Here is an 18,171-nt window from a genome sequence, read left to right on the forward strand (position 1 = left end):
TCTACTGGTACCATTGACAACACAAAACACATATTAAACAATCTCACCAACCATTCAAGTACAGTCATACCCCCTTCCTTCAACATCTCAGCTCTCACACCATCCATACCAGATGCTTTTCCTACTCTCGTTTCATCTAGTGCTCTCCTCACTTCATCTCTTGTAATCTCTCTCTCATTCTCATCTCCCATCACTGGCACCTCAACACCTGCAACAGAAATTATATCTGCCTCCCTATTATCCTCAACATTCAGTAAACTTTCAAAATATTCCTCCCATCTTTTCCTTGCCTTCTCTCCTTTTAACAACCTTCCATTTCCATCTTTCACTGTCTCTTCCATTCTTGAGCCAGCCTTCCTTACTCTCTTCACTTCTTTCCAAAACTTCTTCTTATTCTCTTCATATGAATGACCTAATCCCTGACCCCACCTCTGGTCAGCTGCCCTCTTTGCCTCACGTACCTTGCGCTTTACTTCCACATTTTTCTCTTTATGTTTTACATACTTCTCTATACTATTACTCTGCAGCCATTCTTCAAAAACCCTCTTTTTCTCTTCCACTTTTACCTTCACTCCTTCATTCCACCATTCACTGCCCTTCCTCATGCTGCCTCCAACAACCTTCTTTCCACACACATCACTTGCAATCCCAACAAAATTTTCTTTTACTAACTTTCACTCCTCCTGTAAATTGCCAGTTTCTCTTCCTTTCACTTCGTCATATACCATTTTCAACCTTTCCTGATATTTACTTTTTACCCCCGGTTTTATTAGCTCTTCAACCCTCACTACCTCCCTTTTACATCCACCTACTCTATTCCCCCATTCTTTTGCTACAACTAATTTTCCTTCCACCAAAAAATGATCAGACATACTGTTAGCCATACCCCTAAACACGTGCACGTCTTTCAATCTTCCAAACATTCTTTTAGTTATCAACACATAATCCATTAATGCCCTTTCTACTACTCTTCCATTTGCCACTCTTACCCATGTATACTTATTTTTATCTTTCTTTTTGAAAAAGCTATTACTTATCACCATCTCTTGCTCAACACACATATCTACCAGTCTCTCACCACTCTCATTTTCACCTGGTACGCCATACTTCCCAATGACACCTTCTACCTCTCCAGCGCTCACTCTAGCATTTAAGTCACCCATGACAACTACATAATTCCTTCTACCCAGTCCTTCTACACACCTAGTTAATTCATTCCAGAACTCATTCCGCTCTTCTTCACTTTTCTCACTACCTGGCCCATACGCACTGACAAACGCCCAACATTCCTTACCCAACCTAACCCTTACCCACATTAACCTAGATGATATCTCCTTCCATTCCACTACTTTACCTGTCATCCATTCACTCGGCAATAAAGCCACACCCTCTCTCGCTCTTCCCCTTTCAATCCCAGACACTCTACCAGACATTTCACCAAACATCACTTCACCCTTTCCTTTTATCTTCCTCTCACACAAGGCTAATACATCCATCCTTCTATTCCTAAACATACTTCCAATCTCACATCTTTTACTCTCTATCGTTCTACATCCACGCACATTCAAACACCCCAAAACTAGAGTGCGGGGAGCAGTCACTCTCCCCCCAGCTCCATCTCCTTGTCGATGTCTCACAGGATGTAGATACAGGAGAGGAGGTTCCTAGCCCCCTCGTCCCGTCCCTTTTAGTCGCCTCTTACGACACGCAGGGATAACGCTGGCACTATTCTTGTTTTCATGCCCCCGCGGCCACAGGGGGTAAATTGGGAAGTAATTTGTATTTTTCCTTAACGATACAAACCTGGAGCTATTTATTCAGATTGGCCAGCCAGTACCTATCCTCTAAGAAAGTTCTGCCTACAAGCAAAGTGGGTGCTCAGCTATTGGGGTTGTTATCTATCCCTTGCTAAAAATCTAAGGGCTTGTCTTTCAACTTCGTAGAAAGTAATATCCCTTATAAATAGCTCCAGGTTTGTATCGTTAGGAAGAAATACAAATTACTTCCAAATTTGTCATTTCTGAGTAAATATATTATATACCGTATTGTGAAATTTAGATATAACAGTCATATAAAGATATGATGTGCATTGTAAGTTTCTTTGCAGCTTTCCTTTGGCCCTCCAACTGTTATTACTTGTTAGTCTTCTATTGTACCTCAGTTTCTGCTTATTTCTTTCCCTATTACTTATTGTGCAACTGTCAGATCATTCAGCTCTGAATACCCTCTTCTACTGCAGTACTGGGCCATATGGTCCAAATTCCATAAACTAGTTGAATTGTTGTTAGCCTAAATTCTATTGCATGTTTTATAAACATGCAATAAACTTTCAAGACTAAATAGTCTTTATTGCTGTCTCATATATTACATACTTCTTTACTGATTATTTCAGCTTTTGGATGACAAGAAATTATTGACTGAGCAATGTGAGGAAATGCAGAAGAGCATGAGAGTAGCAGAAAAGAAACATTCTGATAAGGTAAAATGTGCAGTATTAAATTAGTACATGGTAATATTTGTTCTTATGCTTATACAAATCTTACGTCTTTTGAAATAGGGATATGTCTTTTCAGCGGCATTGGAATGGTCATTAAATCGTAAACAAGGTAGGTAGTTGGTTAATGACAGGTGGTGTGAGGAGAAAGCCCTGGTGACTTTCTTTTACAAAATAACTTCTTTTGTCCATGGCTGCAACAATCTGCTTACTGTAGCACTGCTCTTTTAACTGTTGGATCTTTTCTTACTTTCTTTTGTGATTAATGTTATGTTTTTCTTGTGAGTAATCTCACTTGTAACAGCATAAACTCATTGAAAGGTAAGTTTGTGGTTAAGTGGATTATTATGTAGTGGTTTGCGGACTGCGGCCAGATATAGAACGCAGACTGCCTAGTGTCTGAATGCCGACCTGACTTAAATGTTTCTCTACACAAAAAGAAATGGTGGAATACCCAGAAATCTGGGTAAAAGGTAAACAATCAATGAATTGGGCACTGGGCACCACCCCTTGATTTTATACTGGGCAAGGGGACCCAGCTAGAACCTTACTTCCCTATTATTTTTTCTTGAGTATTTCGTCTCTCTCCACCATAATCTGCGCCAAGTTCTAAATAAATAAAGCAGTATGCTTTCCAGGTATGATTTTTTTTTCAAGTTTAGGTAAACCTTGAGAACACTAGGAGAAAAAAAAATTACATTCTTAATGTATTTATAGGCTGGCATGTGAATCAACCTCTAGGAGGAAATTTATTGAAAGAGGATTATAAAAAACATATTTAATAAGAAAAATTAATCAAATAACTAAATTTATATTGTAATGAAAAAACTAGTACAGTATCCATCTTCACCTCAGTCCCACAATAATTAGGTTAAAAGAAAAATCAAATTTGAAAAACAAGAAATGTTCACATGTTGCACACCCCCATATGAATTCAGTACAAAGTCCCCAGGAACAGGTAATTCAGTTAACATTCGTATCGTGAAAAAATATCAATCACCAAAGTTCAGTATTGTTAAAATATATGTGCAGCATAGATTTGTCCTTCTCATATACACTTATTGGAAAAATAAAGATTCTTCACAAGCATCATTTCATCACAGCCAAGCTAATTTACAATAATTTTGTCTTGTCACATCCCCTCGCACTTGGGAATTTCTGTCAATATGAAAATTCAAATGCCTGCATTTTGCTTCATGTGGCACTCAAAAACAATTGTACTTGTATTATGTTTGCTTTGTATACTGACAACACAGGCATTCCATAGAAGCTAACTCTCTCCAAGTTTTTCATATTTTAAACTACACTCCTATATGTTACTCTGCTTATTGTCAAACACTTCATCCCAAAGGGTTGCCTTTTCCATTGGACAAAGCCCTGAGCAACAGCTCTTAGCTGAATATAGTTATTCCAAGCCAAGTATGATATGTTACCCTTCCAAAGATGATAGGCTGCCTGGTTTTCCAAATAAGCACTTCTACAATCATTATTGAACAAGGTTTTACCTCGGAATTTTAATACAAGAAATTATGTTGGTTAGAGTCTCATCCTAGGGAACAAGAGGCTCAACACTTCTAGATGATTATGACAAATTCAGATAGAAAATATCACTTGAAATACCATTCCGGTCTGCTTGAGATTTTATATACAGTATTTCTGTTATCTAAGCTGTATTTTAGAAGCATATACTGCATCAAATGAATAATCGGGAAACATTGAAATGATAGATTTTATGATACTATAATTTGAAGCTTTCTTTTTCATGTTGGCTATATTTCTCATTCTTTGCTTTTAAATGTTTTATCGTATGTAATTTCATATTTGCATTAATTTCCATAAACTTGAAAAAAAAATTTTCAGACTGTAAATGGATCAAATTTTCAGATAAAACTGGCTGAAGAGAGGCACAGCCAAGAGTTGAAAAATGTAAGAGAAAGAATTGTATCTACAGAGCAAGATAAAAGAGAGAAATGGTTTCAACAGAAGACAAAATCTATAAAGGTAAGATCCACTGTATATGGCTAATTACTTTTTCATCCACAGAAATTATGTCAGAATTAATAACTTTCTCATGACCACCAATTTTAGTCTTATAATACTGTTATTTTCTTGGACCTTGTATGAATATCAGAGGGGATATTTATAAACTGAAAGTAAAATGTAGAAAAGAGGGGATAAAGCAAAAAAATCACTCACTGACTTGTACATGTTAGTTAACTTACGAAATCTACCTTTCCTTTAAAAGTAAAGGACATTATCTAATTTAGTCAAAGCAGGGGATGTATATCTCTTAAATAATCATTCCATCAAATGTGGATGCAGGGCCAGGGGAAGATATCTCCAGAACAGTCTCATTAATGGAATGTACCATAACTTTTGTTAGTCATAAAAGGACTAGGGCTTTGTAGGGATTGCTTAAGGGTTAGGGGTCTTTAGGGATTACTTAAGGGTTAAGGCTTTCTATGAATTATTCAAGGATTAAGGCTCTGTAGGGATTACTTAAGAGTTAGGGCTCTGTAGGGATTACTTAAGGCTTATGACTGTGTGGGGATTGCTTAAGGGTTAGGGCTCTTTAGGGATTACTTATGCTTTAGGTCTCTGTATGATTTACTTAATGGTTAGGGCTGTTTAGGGTTTACTTAAGGGTTAGGCTCTGTAAGGATTATTTAACCTTTTTTGTAGTGTCAATTCATGCATTAGCTGGTTCATCCAAAATTTAGCTATCTACTTTAGCTCTGTTACTGCTTTCTTTCTTTCATTTTACTACCTAATCCCATCTAGTTTTTACTTCATAGTGCAGGTGTGTGGTTCTCCTTTCCCTGTTATTTTGACAGTTTACTGAATGTTGAGGATAATAGGGAGACAGATATAATTGCTGTTGCAGGTGTTGAGGTGCTGGTGATGGGAGATGAGAATGAGAGAGAGATTACAAGAGAGGAAATGAGGAGAGCACTAGATGAAACGAGAGTTGGAAAAGCATCTGGTATGGATGGTGTGAGAGCTGAGATGTTGAAGGAAGGGGGGTGTGACTGTACTTGAATGGTTGGTGAGATAGTTTAATAGGTGTTTTGTGTTGTCAATGGTACCAGTAGATTGGGTTTGTGCGTGTATTGTACCACTATATAAGGGTAAGGGAGATGTGCATGAGTGTTGTAATTCAAGGGGCATTAGTTTGTTGAGTGCAATTGGAAAAGTGTATGGTAGAGTACTGATAAATAGGATTAATGATAAAACAGAGAATGCAATCTTAGAAGTACAGGGTGGTTTTAGAAGAGGTAGGGGTATTATGAATCAGATTTTTTCAATATTAAACTTACCCGATAATCATGTAGCTGTCAACTCCGTTGCCCGACAGAATTCTATGGAGGGATACGCCAGCTATCGCAATACTAGAAGGGGGTGTACTTACCAGCGCCACCTGTGGCCAGGTACTCAAGTACTTCTTGTTGACACCTCCTCAATTATTCCTCTGTCGTGCTTCCGGCAAGACGTTCTGGAATACGCTTATGTTCTTGGAGTATTTTCACGACTGGTGAAGTATTTCTCTTTGATTTCGGCTGTCGCCTTACTGGAAACTTCTATATTAGCTTAGTTAGCTTTTGGAATTAATTTGATTAATTATGGTGACGAAGAGAGTATGAACTCTCTTTCACCTTTAAATGGCCGACCCTTCCCTTAGACGGTAGTGTTGGTGTCTAAGAGAGTATAGACTCTCTTTCTTAATTTTGCTTGACAAAAGTTATAGATTTATTTTATATCTCTCCGCCTCTTATAGGCCTCTTCGATTAACTTCCTTTTTTTTTTATAAACTTATTAAAATTAATTTTTATATTTGTTTATTTTCGACCTTCCTAATAGTAGGCGGTCTTTTCTTAGTACCGAAGTTAATTAACATTGAGCCCGTCATTTCGGTTTTACCTGTTAACATATTATGCTATTAATGTCTTTGAAAGAATTTCTTTGATAGTCTAGTACTGTTTCAAAGTTGAACTAACGTTTTGTTTTGTCTCTGCAGTTGTTGACGTTCAGAACGTTCAACTTGCACTCTATCGTTACGATAGAGAAAGAATTTTCACGGTTTCACATTGCAGTAAGAGTAACCGTGTCTAGCGTTTTGTTCATTCTTTCTTAACTTAATGGTTTTAATCCTAATAAAGGAACTTTTCATTTTGGGAAATTTTTCAGTTTTTTCCTTTAACAATAATATGTTTTAACGATATATATGATTGGGCTCTTCTCTCAGGTTCTAAGTCAAGAGAGAGAGAGAGAGAGAGAGAGAGAGAGATAGAGACGGAGGGAGAAAGAGTAAACGTTTCATTCAAGCCTGCCAGGCGTACGAGTAACGTTGTTATCGTTTTTTGCTCTTCTCCCTAGTCTCTTTAGGGGAAGAAAGTAAACGTTTCTAGAGTGATCTAGTGTTTAGTCTCTTTCCAGCCACTGAATTATTTATCTTTCATTAGATTTTTCTGTTACATTGTAATTCTGTTTTCGCAATTACTAACTTTTGTGAAAGGATAGAATTGCGTGTTTCAGGTACAAACCACTTAAAGTTTCGAGTTCAGTGAAATAAGTGCAAACAGAAAATCAAAGTGATAAGTGATTAGCGCAAAGTGTGTCAGTGTTGTGCGTGAGGGTACTTCTGTGCGCGCCAGTCGTTCTCCCAGTCCGGGACCTCTTGCAAGCTCCCAAGCCCAGGGGAGAAGCAATGTCGAAGGACAAAAGGGTGCAGCAGGCCTTGATCGGCGCACAGAAGTATCCTCGGTGGTTGTGGGCGTGTCTTACTGAGACCGTCACTCCCACCCGCAGACGATTGAGCCCTTATTTTGCTCGTCTGCAGAAGAAATTTAGGGGAGAAAACGCTGGTCTCAGGTCTCATACCTCTTAAACATAAAGTCCAGACCTATGCCAGACGTACGAAGTTAGAGTTCAACAACCCGGATGCAGTCTTTGGGTTAGCTCTGACTCTCCTCAGTTGAATGCACTCCGCCTAAGAGGAGTAAGGTTCTGCCGCAACAGATCTCTGCTGTTAAGGCTTTACCTCAGCAGACCTTAGTGTCTGCCGACCCCAAGTTTACTCTACTGCAGTCCATGCAGTCACAACTTTCGGTCTTGATGCGTGAGTGTCGGGCTGAGAGTGTTGCGCCTCCTCCTCCGCCTACACTCCCTCCGCCTGCGCTCGCTCCGCCTGATCGCAGTACCACCTGCCAGGCGTACGATGTTGAGCCACGTTCTGAGTTGGCTGTTCCCAGTGGTGCTCAGCCTCCGCCTTCTTTAAGGCAACCTTTACAATGGGATCAGGAGGATTATACCTCTCTTCCTCCGCCTGCGCTCGCTCCGCCTGATCGCAGTACCACCTGCCAGGCGTACGATGTTGAGCCACGTTCTGAGTTGGCTGTTCCCAGTGGTGCTCAGCCTCCGCCTTCTTTAAGGCAACCTTTACAATGGGATCAGGAGGATTATACCTCTCTTCCTCCGCCTGCGCTCGCTCCGCCTGATCGCAGTACCACCTGCCAGGCGTACGATGTTGAGCCACGTTCTGAGTTGGCTGTTCCCAGTGGTGCTCAGCCTCCGCCTTCTTTAAGGCAACCTTTACAATGGGATCAGGAGGATTATACCTCTCTTCCTCCGCCTCCACTTGCTGCTCCACCAGTGATGCAACACTCGGTTGAGGTACAACAACCTCTCCCGTCCTTGAGTCAGTCTCCTCAGCTCTCGCTGCAGCGAGCTCAACCCTCCACAAGGCAAGCACCACTACACCTTAGCCTTGCGCCTCAGGAGCCTCAGCTTGCGAGACATTTACCTTGTTCTGCGCAGCCTCTACCTCATCGCGCTCCGCTCACACCACAGGAACAGGAACTTGCTACTCCGCTTCCGCCAACCGCTCAGCAAGCGCAACCCTTGGGTTCAGCCACTCATGCCAGGAGTCAGCCTCCTCCACCCATGCGCCTACCTTCTGCTACTTCCTTTGATCAGCCTTTGCAGACTGAGCCTCAGGTGTTCCCTCAACAGAGTCTTGAAGAGGAAACCTCAACTATTGTTGTTCCAGCTCGTTCTGACTCTGCTGTTCAGCATACCTTACCTCCATTTTCAAACCTTATGATAATGGAGGTTATTTGTTTTACTTATAAAAATATATTTGTATTCCTTGCAATATGTTTTTAACAATATCGCAGAATATGGCAAAAAATATGAATCATGAGTTATGAATGTAAGGTAAATATTATGTTGATATTTAAACCCCATGCAAGCATGCATAAAGCACTCTAGCACTGGTCATGGAATTTCTGAGAAATGTTAAACGCCATGCACACGCTCTACATACAGCATGCTCTGCTTACAGCATGCTCTGCATACTACATGCTCTGCATACAGCATGCTCTGCATTCAGCATGCTCTGCATACAACATGCTCTACATACAGCATGCTCTGCATACAGCATGCTCTGCATACAACATGCTCTGCATACAGCATGCTCTGCATACAGCATGCTCTGCATTCAGCATGCTCTGCATACAACATGCTCTGCATTCAGCATGCTCTGGATTCAGCATGCTCTGCATACAACATGCTCTACATTCAGCATGCTCTGCATACAGCATACTCTGCATACAACATGCTCTGCATACCTTACCGCATGCTTCTCAGTCACACATCTTTGGTTGTTGCCAACTCACTAGACTGTCAAGCAGTTTCATAACGTTGCCTTCTAGTCTGCTGCTTTTGCACCAGTGAACCCTCACTGAGAGAACTTAGCTTTTCTAGGATATGGTCCCTGTAGATGAGAAAGTTCTTTTCTCCCTCCTTCTGATATTCCCTTGAGGACTCTGTCATTGGAGGGAGCCTTTAGCTGCATAGCCTCCTATGGACTTTTATTTAAGCGTAACATGCTTTCAGGGAAGGTAATGGTTCCACTTCAGTCGCTAATCCCGTCTGTTACCACACCTGCTCCCATAGACCTTGAGCTGTGTTGCAAGACATGCAGTCCAAGCTTAGTCCTTGTTAGAGGATTTTTTGTTTACGGAGTCAATGTGTCACGGGGAAGACGTTCAACAACCAACAGAAGTGACTTGTTGTGACGCAGTGCGGCAACCTCAGCAACCCGATAAGGAGTTGTCTGTACGACCCAGACAGTCTAGACAGATTCGGGTTGTCACTGTACTTCCTCGCTTGCCCATGATTGACAGTTCACAGACTGTGCAGCAGTACCATGATCTTGTGTCCGGCTCCGTCAGACGACTGGCTTTTAAGAGCTCCCACAAGTCGTCGCTGTCTGGAGATTTTCAAATGGACTATGGATCTGACCAAGGAACTGGGCCTCCTGGTCAATTTTGAGGAGTCTCAGCTCGTTCCATCCCAGACCATTGTCTCCTTGGGTATGGATCTTCAGAGTCGAGCTTTTCGGACTTTTCCGTCGGCCCCAAGGATCTTCCAAGCCCTAGAATGCATCCAGAGCATGCTGAGAAGGAACCGATGCTCAGTCAGGTAGTGGATGAGTCTAACAGGGACACTTTCATCGCTGGCCCTGTTCATCGTGTTAGGGAGACTCCACCTCCCCCCCCTTCAGTATCATCTAGCTGCTCACTGGATAAAGGACATGACGCTAGAGACGGTCTCAGTTCCTGTTTCCGAAGAGAGGAGGTCTTCTCTCGCGTGGTGTAAGAACAGCTTTCTTCTCAAGGAAGTCTACCTTTGGCTGTTCAGAAACACGACCGCCGTCTCCTCTCGGACGCATCAGACACGGGCTGGGGTGCGACTTTGGACGGACAAGAATGCTCGGGAACATGGAATCAGGAGCAAAGGACACTTCACATCAATTGCAAGGAGTTGTTGGCGGTTATTCTGGCCTTGATAAACTTCAAGTCCCTCCAGCTTAACAAAGTGGTGGAGGTGGACTCTGACAACACCACAGCCCTGGCTTACATCTTCAAGCAGGGAGGGACTCTTTCGTGGAAGTTGTTCTAGATCGCAAGGGACCTACTCATCTGGTCTAAAGATCGAAAGCTAACTGGTAACGAGGTTCATTCAGGGCGGTATGAATGTCATGGCAGATCACCTCAGACGGAAGGGTCAGGTCATCCCCACAGAGTGGACCCTTCTCAAGAATGTTTGCAACAGACTTTGGGCCCTGTGGGGTCAGCCAACCATAGATCTGTTCACTACCTCGATAACCTAGAGACTCCTGTTGTATTGTTCTCCGATTCCAGACCCAGCAGCAGTTCACGTGGATGCTTTTCTGCTGGATTGGTTCCATCTCGACCTGTATGCATTCCCGCCGTTCAAGATTGTCAACAGGGTACTTCAGAAGTTCTCCTCTCACAAAGGGACACGGCTGACGTTGGTTGGCTCCGCTCTGGTCCGCGAGAGAATGGTTCTTAGAGGTACTGCAATGGCTGGTCGACATTCCCAGGACTCTTCCTCTAGGAGTGAACCTTCTAAGTCTACCTCACGTAAAGAAGGTACACCCAATCCTCCACGCTCTTCGTCTGACTGCCTTCAGACTTTCGAAAGACTCTCAAGAGCTAGGGGCTTTTCGAAGGAGGCAGCCAGAACGATTGCCAAAGCAAGGAGTACATCCACTCTCAGAATCTATCAGTCTCAAGGGGAAGTCTTCCGTAGCTGGTACAAGACCAATGCAGTTTCCTCAACCAGTACCACTGTAACCCAGATTGCTGACTTCCTGTTATATCTAAGGAAAGTAAGATCCCTTTCAGCTCCTACGATCAAGGGTTACAGAAGTATGTTGGCAGCGGTTTTCCGCCACAGAGGCTTGGATCTTTCCACCAACAAAGATCTACAGGACCTCCCTAGGTCTTTTGAGACCTCAAAGGAACGTCGGTTGTCCACTCCAGGCTGGAATCTAGACGTGGTCCTAAGGTTCCTTATGTCATCAAGATTTGAACCTCTCCAATCAGCCTCTTTTTAGGACCTCACATTAAAAACTCTTTTCCTCGTGTGCTTGACAACAGCTAAGAGAGTAAGTGAGACCCACGCCTTCAGCAGGATCATTGTTTTCACATCTGAAACGGCTACATGTTCCTTGCAGCTCGGTTTTTGCTAAACGAGCTTCCTTCACGTCTTTGGCCTAAGTCGTTCGAGATCCCAAGCCTGTCCAACTTGGTGGGGAATGATCTGAAGAGAGTACTTTGCCCAGTTAGAGCTCTTAGGTACTATCTAAAAAGGTCTTAACCTTTACAAGGACAATCAGAAGCCTTATAGTGTGCCATCAAGAAACCTTCTTTTCCAAGTTCTAAGAACTCAGTTTCTTACTATTCAGGCTTCTGATTAGAGAAACACATTCTCATCTGAAGGAAGAAGACCTTGCTTTGCTGAAGGTAAGGACACATGAAGTGGGAGCTGTGGCTACTTCAGTGGCCTTCTAACAGAACCATTCTCTGCAGAGTGTTATGGATGCAACCTATTGGAGAAGCAAGTCAGTGTTCGCATCATTCTATCTCAAAGATGTCCAGTCTCTTTACGAGTACTGCTACACCCTGGGACCATTCGTGGCAACGAATGCAGTAGTAGGCGAGGGCTCAGCCACTACATTCCCATAATCCCATAACCTTTTAACCTTTCTCTTGAATACTTTTTATGGGTTGTACGGTCGGCTAAGAAGCCTTCCACATCCTTGTTGATTTGGCGGGTGGTCAATTCTTTCTTGAGAAGCGCCGAGGTTAAAGGTTGTGATGAGGTCCTTTAGTATGGGTTGCAGCCCTGTATACTTTAGCACCTTTGAGTTGATTCAGCCTCCCAAGAGGAACGCTGCGCTCAGTAAGGAAGACGATCTTATTAAAGGCAGAGTAACGGTTCAAGTCGACTTCCTTACCAGGTACTTATTATTTCATTGTTATTGTGGATAACTGATTATATGAAATACGGGATACTTGTTGCTAGCAGTGAAAAGTTTCTACAAAAGTAGTAAAGCATGTGTTAGGATAGGAAATGATGTGAGCGATTGGTTTCCGGTGAGAGTGGGGCTGAGACAGGGATGTGTGATGTCGCCGTGGTTGTTTAACTTGTATGTTGATGGAGTGGTGGGAGAGGTGAATGCTCGAGTGCTTGGACGAGGATTGAAACTGGTAGACGAGAATGACCATGAATGGGAGGAAAATCAGTTGTTGTTTGCTGATGATACTGTACTGGTTGCAGACGCGGAAGAGAAGCCTGGCCGATTAGTGACAGAATTTGGAAGGGTGTGTGAGTGAAGGAAGTTGAGAGTTAATGTGGGTATGAGTAAGGTTATGAGATGTACGAGAAGGGAAGGTGGTGCGAGGTTGAATGTCATGTTGAATGGAGTTACTTGAGGAGGTGGATCAGTTTAAGTACTTGGGGTCTGTTGTTGCAGCAAATGGTGGAGTGGAAGCAGATGTACGTCAGAGAGTGAATGAAGGATGCAAAGTGTTGGGGGCAGATAATGGAGTAGTAAAAAATAGAGGGTTGGGCATGAATGTAGAGAGAGTTCTGTATGAGAAAGTGATTGTACGAACTGTGATTTATGGATCTGAGTTGTGGGGAATGAAAGTGACGGAGAGACAGAAATTGAATGTGTTTGAGATGAAGTGTCTAAGGAGTATGGCTGGTGTATCTCGAGTAGATAGGGTTAGGAACAAAGTTGTGAGGGTGAGATCGGGTGTAAGAAATGAGTTAGCAGCTAGAGTGGATATGAATGTGTTGAAGTGGTTTGGCCATGTTGAGAGAATGGAAAATTGCTGTCTGCTAAAGAAGGTGATGAATGCAAGAGTTGTTGGGAGAAGTACAAGAGGATGGCCAAGGTTTGGGTGGATGGATGGAGTGAAGAAAGCTCTGGGTGATAGGAGGATAGATGGGAGAGAGGCAAGAGAGCGTGCTAGAAATAGGAATGAATGGCAAGCGATTGTGACGCAGTTCCGGTAGGCCCTGCTGCTTCCTCCGGTGCCTTGGATGACCGCGGAGGTAGCAGCAGTATGAGATTCAGCATTATGAAGCTTCATCTGTGGTGGATAAGGGGGTAGGGTGGGTTTTGGCCCCCTAGCAGTACCAGCTGAACTCGGTTGAGTCCCTTGTCAGGCTGGGAGGAACGGTGAGAGGAGGGGTCCCCTTTTTTGTTTCATTTGTTTGATGTCGGCTACCCCCCAAAATTGGGGGAAGTGCCTTGGTATATGTATGTATGTACCTTTGCATAGAATGGTTTCCCTAGCTTCAGTACTGGTCTATATGGCCCAAGCTCTGATGTCAAACTTATTTAGATGATCTGATAAATAGAATTCTTGCCAAATTTTATCTTAAAATTCTTTTTATACCATATAATTTTTTCTGTGTCATTGCACTTGAATAATTTCTTGCTGTATATTTAGTCGTTTTTCTCATCCTTTGTTACTCATTGATCTTAAGATATGAAAAGGTAAACAGTATAATACTTTTCCTCACAAAAAATATTGTGAATGAATTTTTTGGTGCAGGTGGTACTGTATGGTCTGAGTATATATAGACAATTAAGTGAAGGTATTCGTTACTGAATTTAATAATTTTATATTTTTATTTCACACTTTATATTTCTTTATTACAATTATTTATAAGTGTTATCATTTACATTTTTATACATATTCTTATAGCCCTAATAGTATGGGGTAGAGTCCTGGACCCTAGACCAATTATGCAGAATTCCTGCGATGGGTGATTCTCAGAAGGGAGAGTGTAGAGTTGAGAGAATAATTTAAATATCTATTTTAAGCTAGAGAACATCATGATTCCTACATACTTGCAATGTAACGTTTACATATTACAATCAGGAATTTTATTGAATCTCTTTAAATTCTGATCCCATTTTTTAATAATGTACTGTATATGGACAAGTTATTTCTATCAGAATACTTTTTAGTATTATACAGTATACCATACAATTATTCAAGGTAATTTTCACAAGTCTTCTTGATCAAGTTTAAGTCAAATTCATTAACCTCTTTCTTGTCTCCTATTTTATTTTGCATATAGGAATCAACTTACCGAGGATTAGAAAGCAAGATGAAAGATTTGAGTGCCAAGCATAGAGATGAAATTAGCCAGCTCAAAGCACAACATTGGGACCTTATGAAGGAGGCTGAGGAGAAATTTATGAATCAGATGCGTTGTCAGGCAGAAGACTTGAAAAAGAAGTTTGAAGAAGAAAAAGAAGAACTTTGTAAGAGGGAAAGAGAGAGAGAGCAACAAAGGTATTTTGGTTTATGATTTGATTTTCCAAACTGCCAAAGGAGTGATGGAAAATTTTTTATGTTTATTAAAATATTATTGTGTTAGCTATCAACAATTCATGATTTATCTTTTGTATTATTGTATACTCTACTCCCGATACAAATCAGACAAACAAGCACTTTACTGGTAGTTGAATTAAGGATAACCAGAGACAGGAATATACATTTCAGAGCTATAGTAAAGCACTTGGGTAACTCCTGGGCATCAATCTCAGCCCTATTTGAAAAAGGAAAAGATCCAAGAAGTCATATAGAGAACTCAGAAGTTGGTCTTTACAACAAAGAGAGTTTATTTTAGGGTCGGTGAAGTGTGAAGTGGTCGTTCCACTCTCAACATATACTGGTAGTTCTTCCTTGCAAACTGCCAAAGATTAGTTTAATCTAAGGGAGTTGTTTATTCTTGCGAAGAGCTTTTAGCATTCTTGTCCACACTGGGAGACTTTGAGAAAAGCATCAGACAGAGATCTGACTCTCAAGACTGTCTTTTTGAAAGCTGCAGCCTTGGCGAAAAGAGTTGGCGAGTTGAACAAACATGTATTAAGCCACTGAAAGTTTGCAAAAGGTCTCTAGTTTTTTGCCAAAATTAGTGACCAAAACCCAGAACCTGTTGCCATATGACCCAGCTTTGAAACCTTCTGACTTCAGGAAGCGAGGGGTGGTAATCAAGAGAATATATTTTTTGTGCCCCAATAACGCTCTTTTGTACTATATGAAGGGGACTCACCATCTCAGGCTTGAGTGTAAATGTCTTCCTTAGTACTGGCAGAACCAAAAAAGAGGTGATGAAGAAGTTCCTTTCTGGCTTCATAAGACAATCAAAGTAAATATGCTTCTATAATTTTGAGGTTCTAGGTACCAGCTCAAACAAAAGCTCATGAAGACAGGGATATTGGTCCTACTTTAGACTTTGAAGAATTTTGCCGCCAGACAGGTGAAGAAGGAGTTTGGAAGTGCCAAACAACCTTCATAGACTTATATCCTAGAGTGTTTTCCCACAAGTTTTTCAACTCTTTTGTTATTGGCCCTGTGATGGTTGCCCAGTGACAGAAAATATCTTATCTACTTTTATGTATTTGATGCAAGTCTGGAGGCAAACTAGAATGACTGGCTCTTCTACTTCTTTCCTTCCCCCTCACCTAGGGATGAAGCATTTGTACAGCTAAATGTCGTATCTTACACTGATTCTGATAAGCTACATTTCTGAGCACCATTTTTATCAGACTAGGTCTGTAAGAAGTAGTTCTTCCCCAGCCTCCCTTAACAAAGGGGAGGATGGTAGAGTAAATGCCAATCCGTTATTCATCATGTGCGAGATATTTAATTCTTGACTGCTTCTATCAACCAAATACCAGTTGCATAACCTACTCATCCTTATGATGGGCTTATAATCCAATATAATGTTTGAGTCCTTTTTTTTTTACAGCCAAACTTATAATGATAATAAAAACATGAGTGTAAGAAATTACCACACAAAGCAAACCCAGGATGAACTAGAAGCTGAGTTTATAAGCAAATGAAAATACACTGTCAGCTAGAGTGAACATGTGACGTAACTTACCAGCAAACCTGATACCACACCAACAACAACAAAATTTTAAGGGCGTTTACAATAAGAAATGCCATTTCCCAAATCAAAACGATATTGTATAAAAATATATGTTTCAGTGAGAGATGGTGTTTGAGGATCCAGCTACCAGACTCAGTCTTCTGTCTCATAATTTATATTTCACAGAGCAACTAGAACTGCGTTAATGCAAATATAAAGACTTCATTATGATATTCAAGTCTTTTATACAGCCAGATTCATAAGAATATGGTAATATAAACCTTAGTGTAAGACATTATCACACAATGTAAACCCATAAGGAACTAGAGGCTGAGCTTGTAAAGGAACAAAAATACACTGTCATCTAGAGTGATCATATGATGCAACCTACCTACTGAGCTACATCACCAATAAAAGAATTTAAAGAGCATCAGCGATATGAAGCGCCATTTCCAAACTGAAAAAAGATTGTTTAAAAGTACTTTTTTTAGCAAGAGTTGGGATATAAGGATCCAGCTACCAAACTCGGTCTTCTGCATTGCAATCTTTGATGTCATATAGAGCAACTAAAGTTACTTTCCTCAGCCTATATCAGCAATGAAAGGCAGTCATTCTGTTTACAGTGAATAAACTTTATTGTTGCGCAATGTATACAAGAAGTCATCTAGTTATGAATGAGTCCTGTTCTTATAGTGTGTCTTAAGTTGATTTTCATTATAAATTGGATTTATATACTGTACTGTACGTGTCATACTGTACCTACATACTTACATATTGTATACTGTATGAAAATTATACTTTAAAAAGAGAGTAAACAAGCCCTTACTATTCATACAAATACCTGTACCTTATACAGTATTGTATCTACACTAATACAGTACAGTTCTTTTATTATTATTATTATTATTATTATTATTATTATTATTATTATTATTATTATTATTATTACAAGCTAGGCTTCTTGTAGACTATAAGTAATAGATATAACAATTCCTTACCTTTATTCCTGTGGTTTGCCTGCACACTGGAAGGGACACTGAAATTGGTTGAGAGACAGACTTATTGGGAGGGGGAAGTGTAAGATGTTGGAGAAGGAAGATGAGATGGAGGATCAGGATGAGATGCGGAGAAACTGGAGTCAGGATGAGATGCTGGAGAGTCAAGATGAGGTGCTGGAGAAGCTGGATCATCAGGGTGAGATACTGGAATAGATGCTGGAGAAGGTGGAATAGGAGCTGGGGAGTCAGGATGAGATGCCGGAGAGTCAGGATGAGATGCTGGAGAGCCAGGATGAGAAACTGAAAGAGGAGCTGAAGAGTCAGGGTGAGATACTGGAGAAGCTGGAGAGTCAGGATGAGATGCTGGAGAAGCTGGAGAGTCAGGATGAGATGTTGTATTAGGTGCTGGAGAAGCTGGAAGAGGAGCTGGAGAGTCAGAAGGAGATGCTGGAGAGTTAGGATGAGATGTTGGAGAGCCAGGATGAGAAACTGAAAGAGGAGCTGAAGAGTCAGTGTGATATGCTAGAGAAGCTGGAGAGTCAGGACGAGGTGTTGAAGAAGCTGGAGAGTCAGAATGAGATGCTGGAGATCCAGGATGAGAAACTGAAAGAGGAGCTGAAGAGTCGGTGTGAGATGCTAGAGAAGCTGGAGAGTCAGGACGAGGTGTTGAAGAAGCTGGAGAGTCAGAATGAGATGCTGGAGATCCAGGATGAGAAACTGAAAGAGGAGCTGAAGAGTCGGTGTGAGATGCTAGAGAAGCTGGAGAGTCAGGACGAGGTGTTGAAGAAGCTGCAGAGTCAAGATGAGATGTTGGAGAAGCTGGATCATCAGGACGAGATGTTGTATTAGGTGCTGGAGAAGCTGGAGAGTCAGGAGGAGATGCTGGAGACTCAGGATGAGAAACTG

General features: G+C 41.4%; 1 protein-coding gene across 2 annotated transcripts in view; it reads left to right on the forward strand.

Annotated features, from left to right (window-relative positions):
• Window positions 1-18,171, forward strand: part of LOC137621504 (myosin-11-like) — a 197,660-nt gene that overhangs the window by 111,366 nt on the left and 68,123 nt on the right. For both annotated transcript variants that reach the window (XM_068351856.1, XM_068351857.1), the window contains 3 exons: window positions 2,393-2,479; window positions 4,379-4,495; window positions 14,465-14,682. In XM_068351856.1, the coding sequence (XP_068207957.1) occupies window positions 2,393-2,479; window positions 4,379-4,495; window positions 14,465-14,682 (422 nt within the window). The remainder of the gene's footprint in view (window positions 1-2,392; window positions 2,480-4,378; window positions 4,496-14,464; window positions 14,683-18,171) is intronic.

Source organism: Palaemon carinicauda, chromosome 28 (assembly GCF_036898095.1).
Source record: "Palaemon carinicauda isolate YSFRI2023 chromosome 28, ASM3689809v2, whole genome shotgun sequence".
In the NCBI taxonomy this organism is placed as follows: Eukaryota; Metazoa; Arthropoda; class Malacostraca; order Decapoda; family Palaemonidae; genus Palaemon; species Palaemon carinicauda.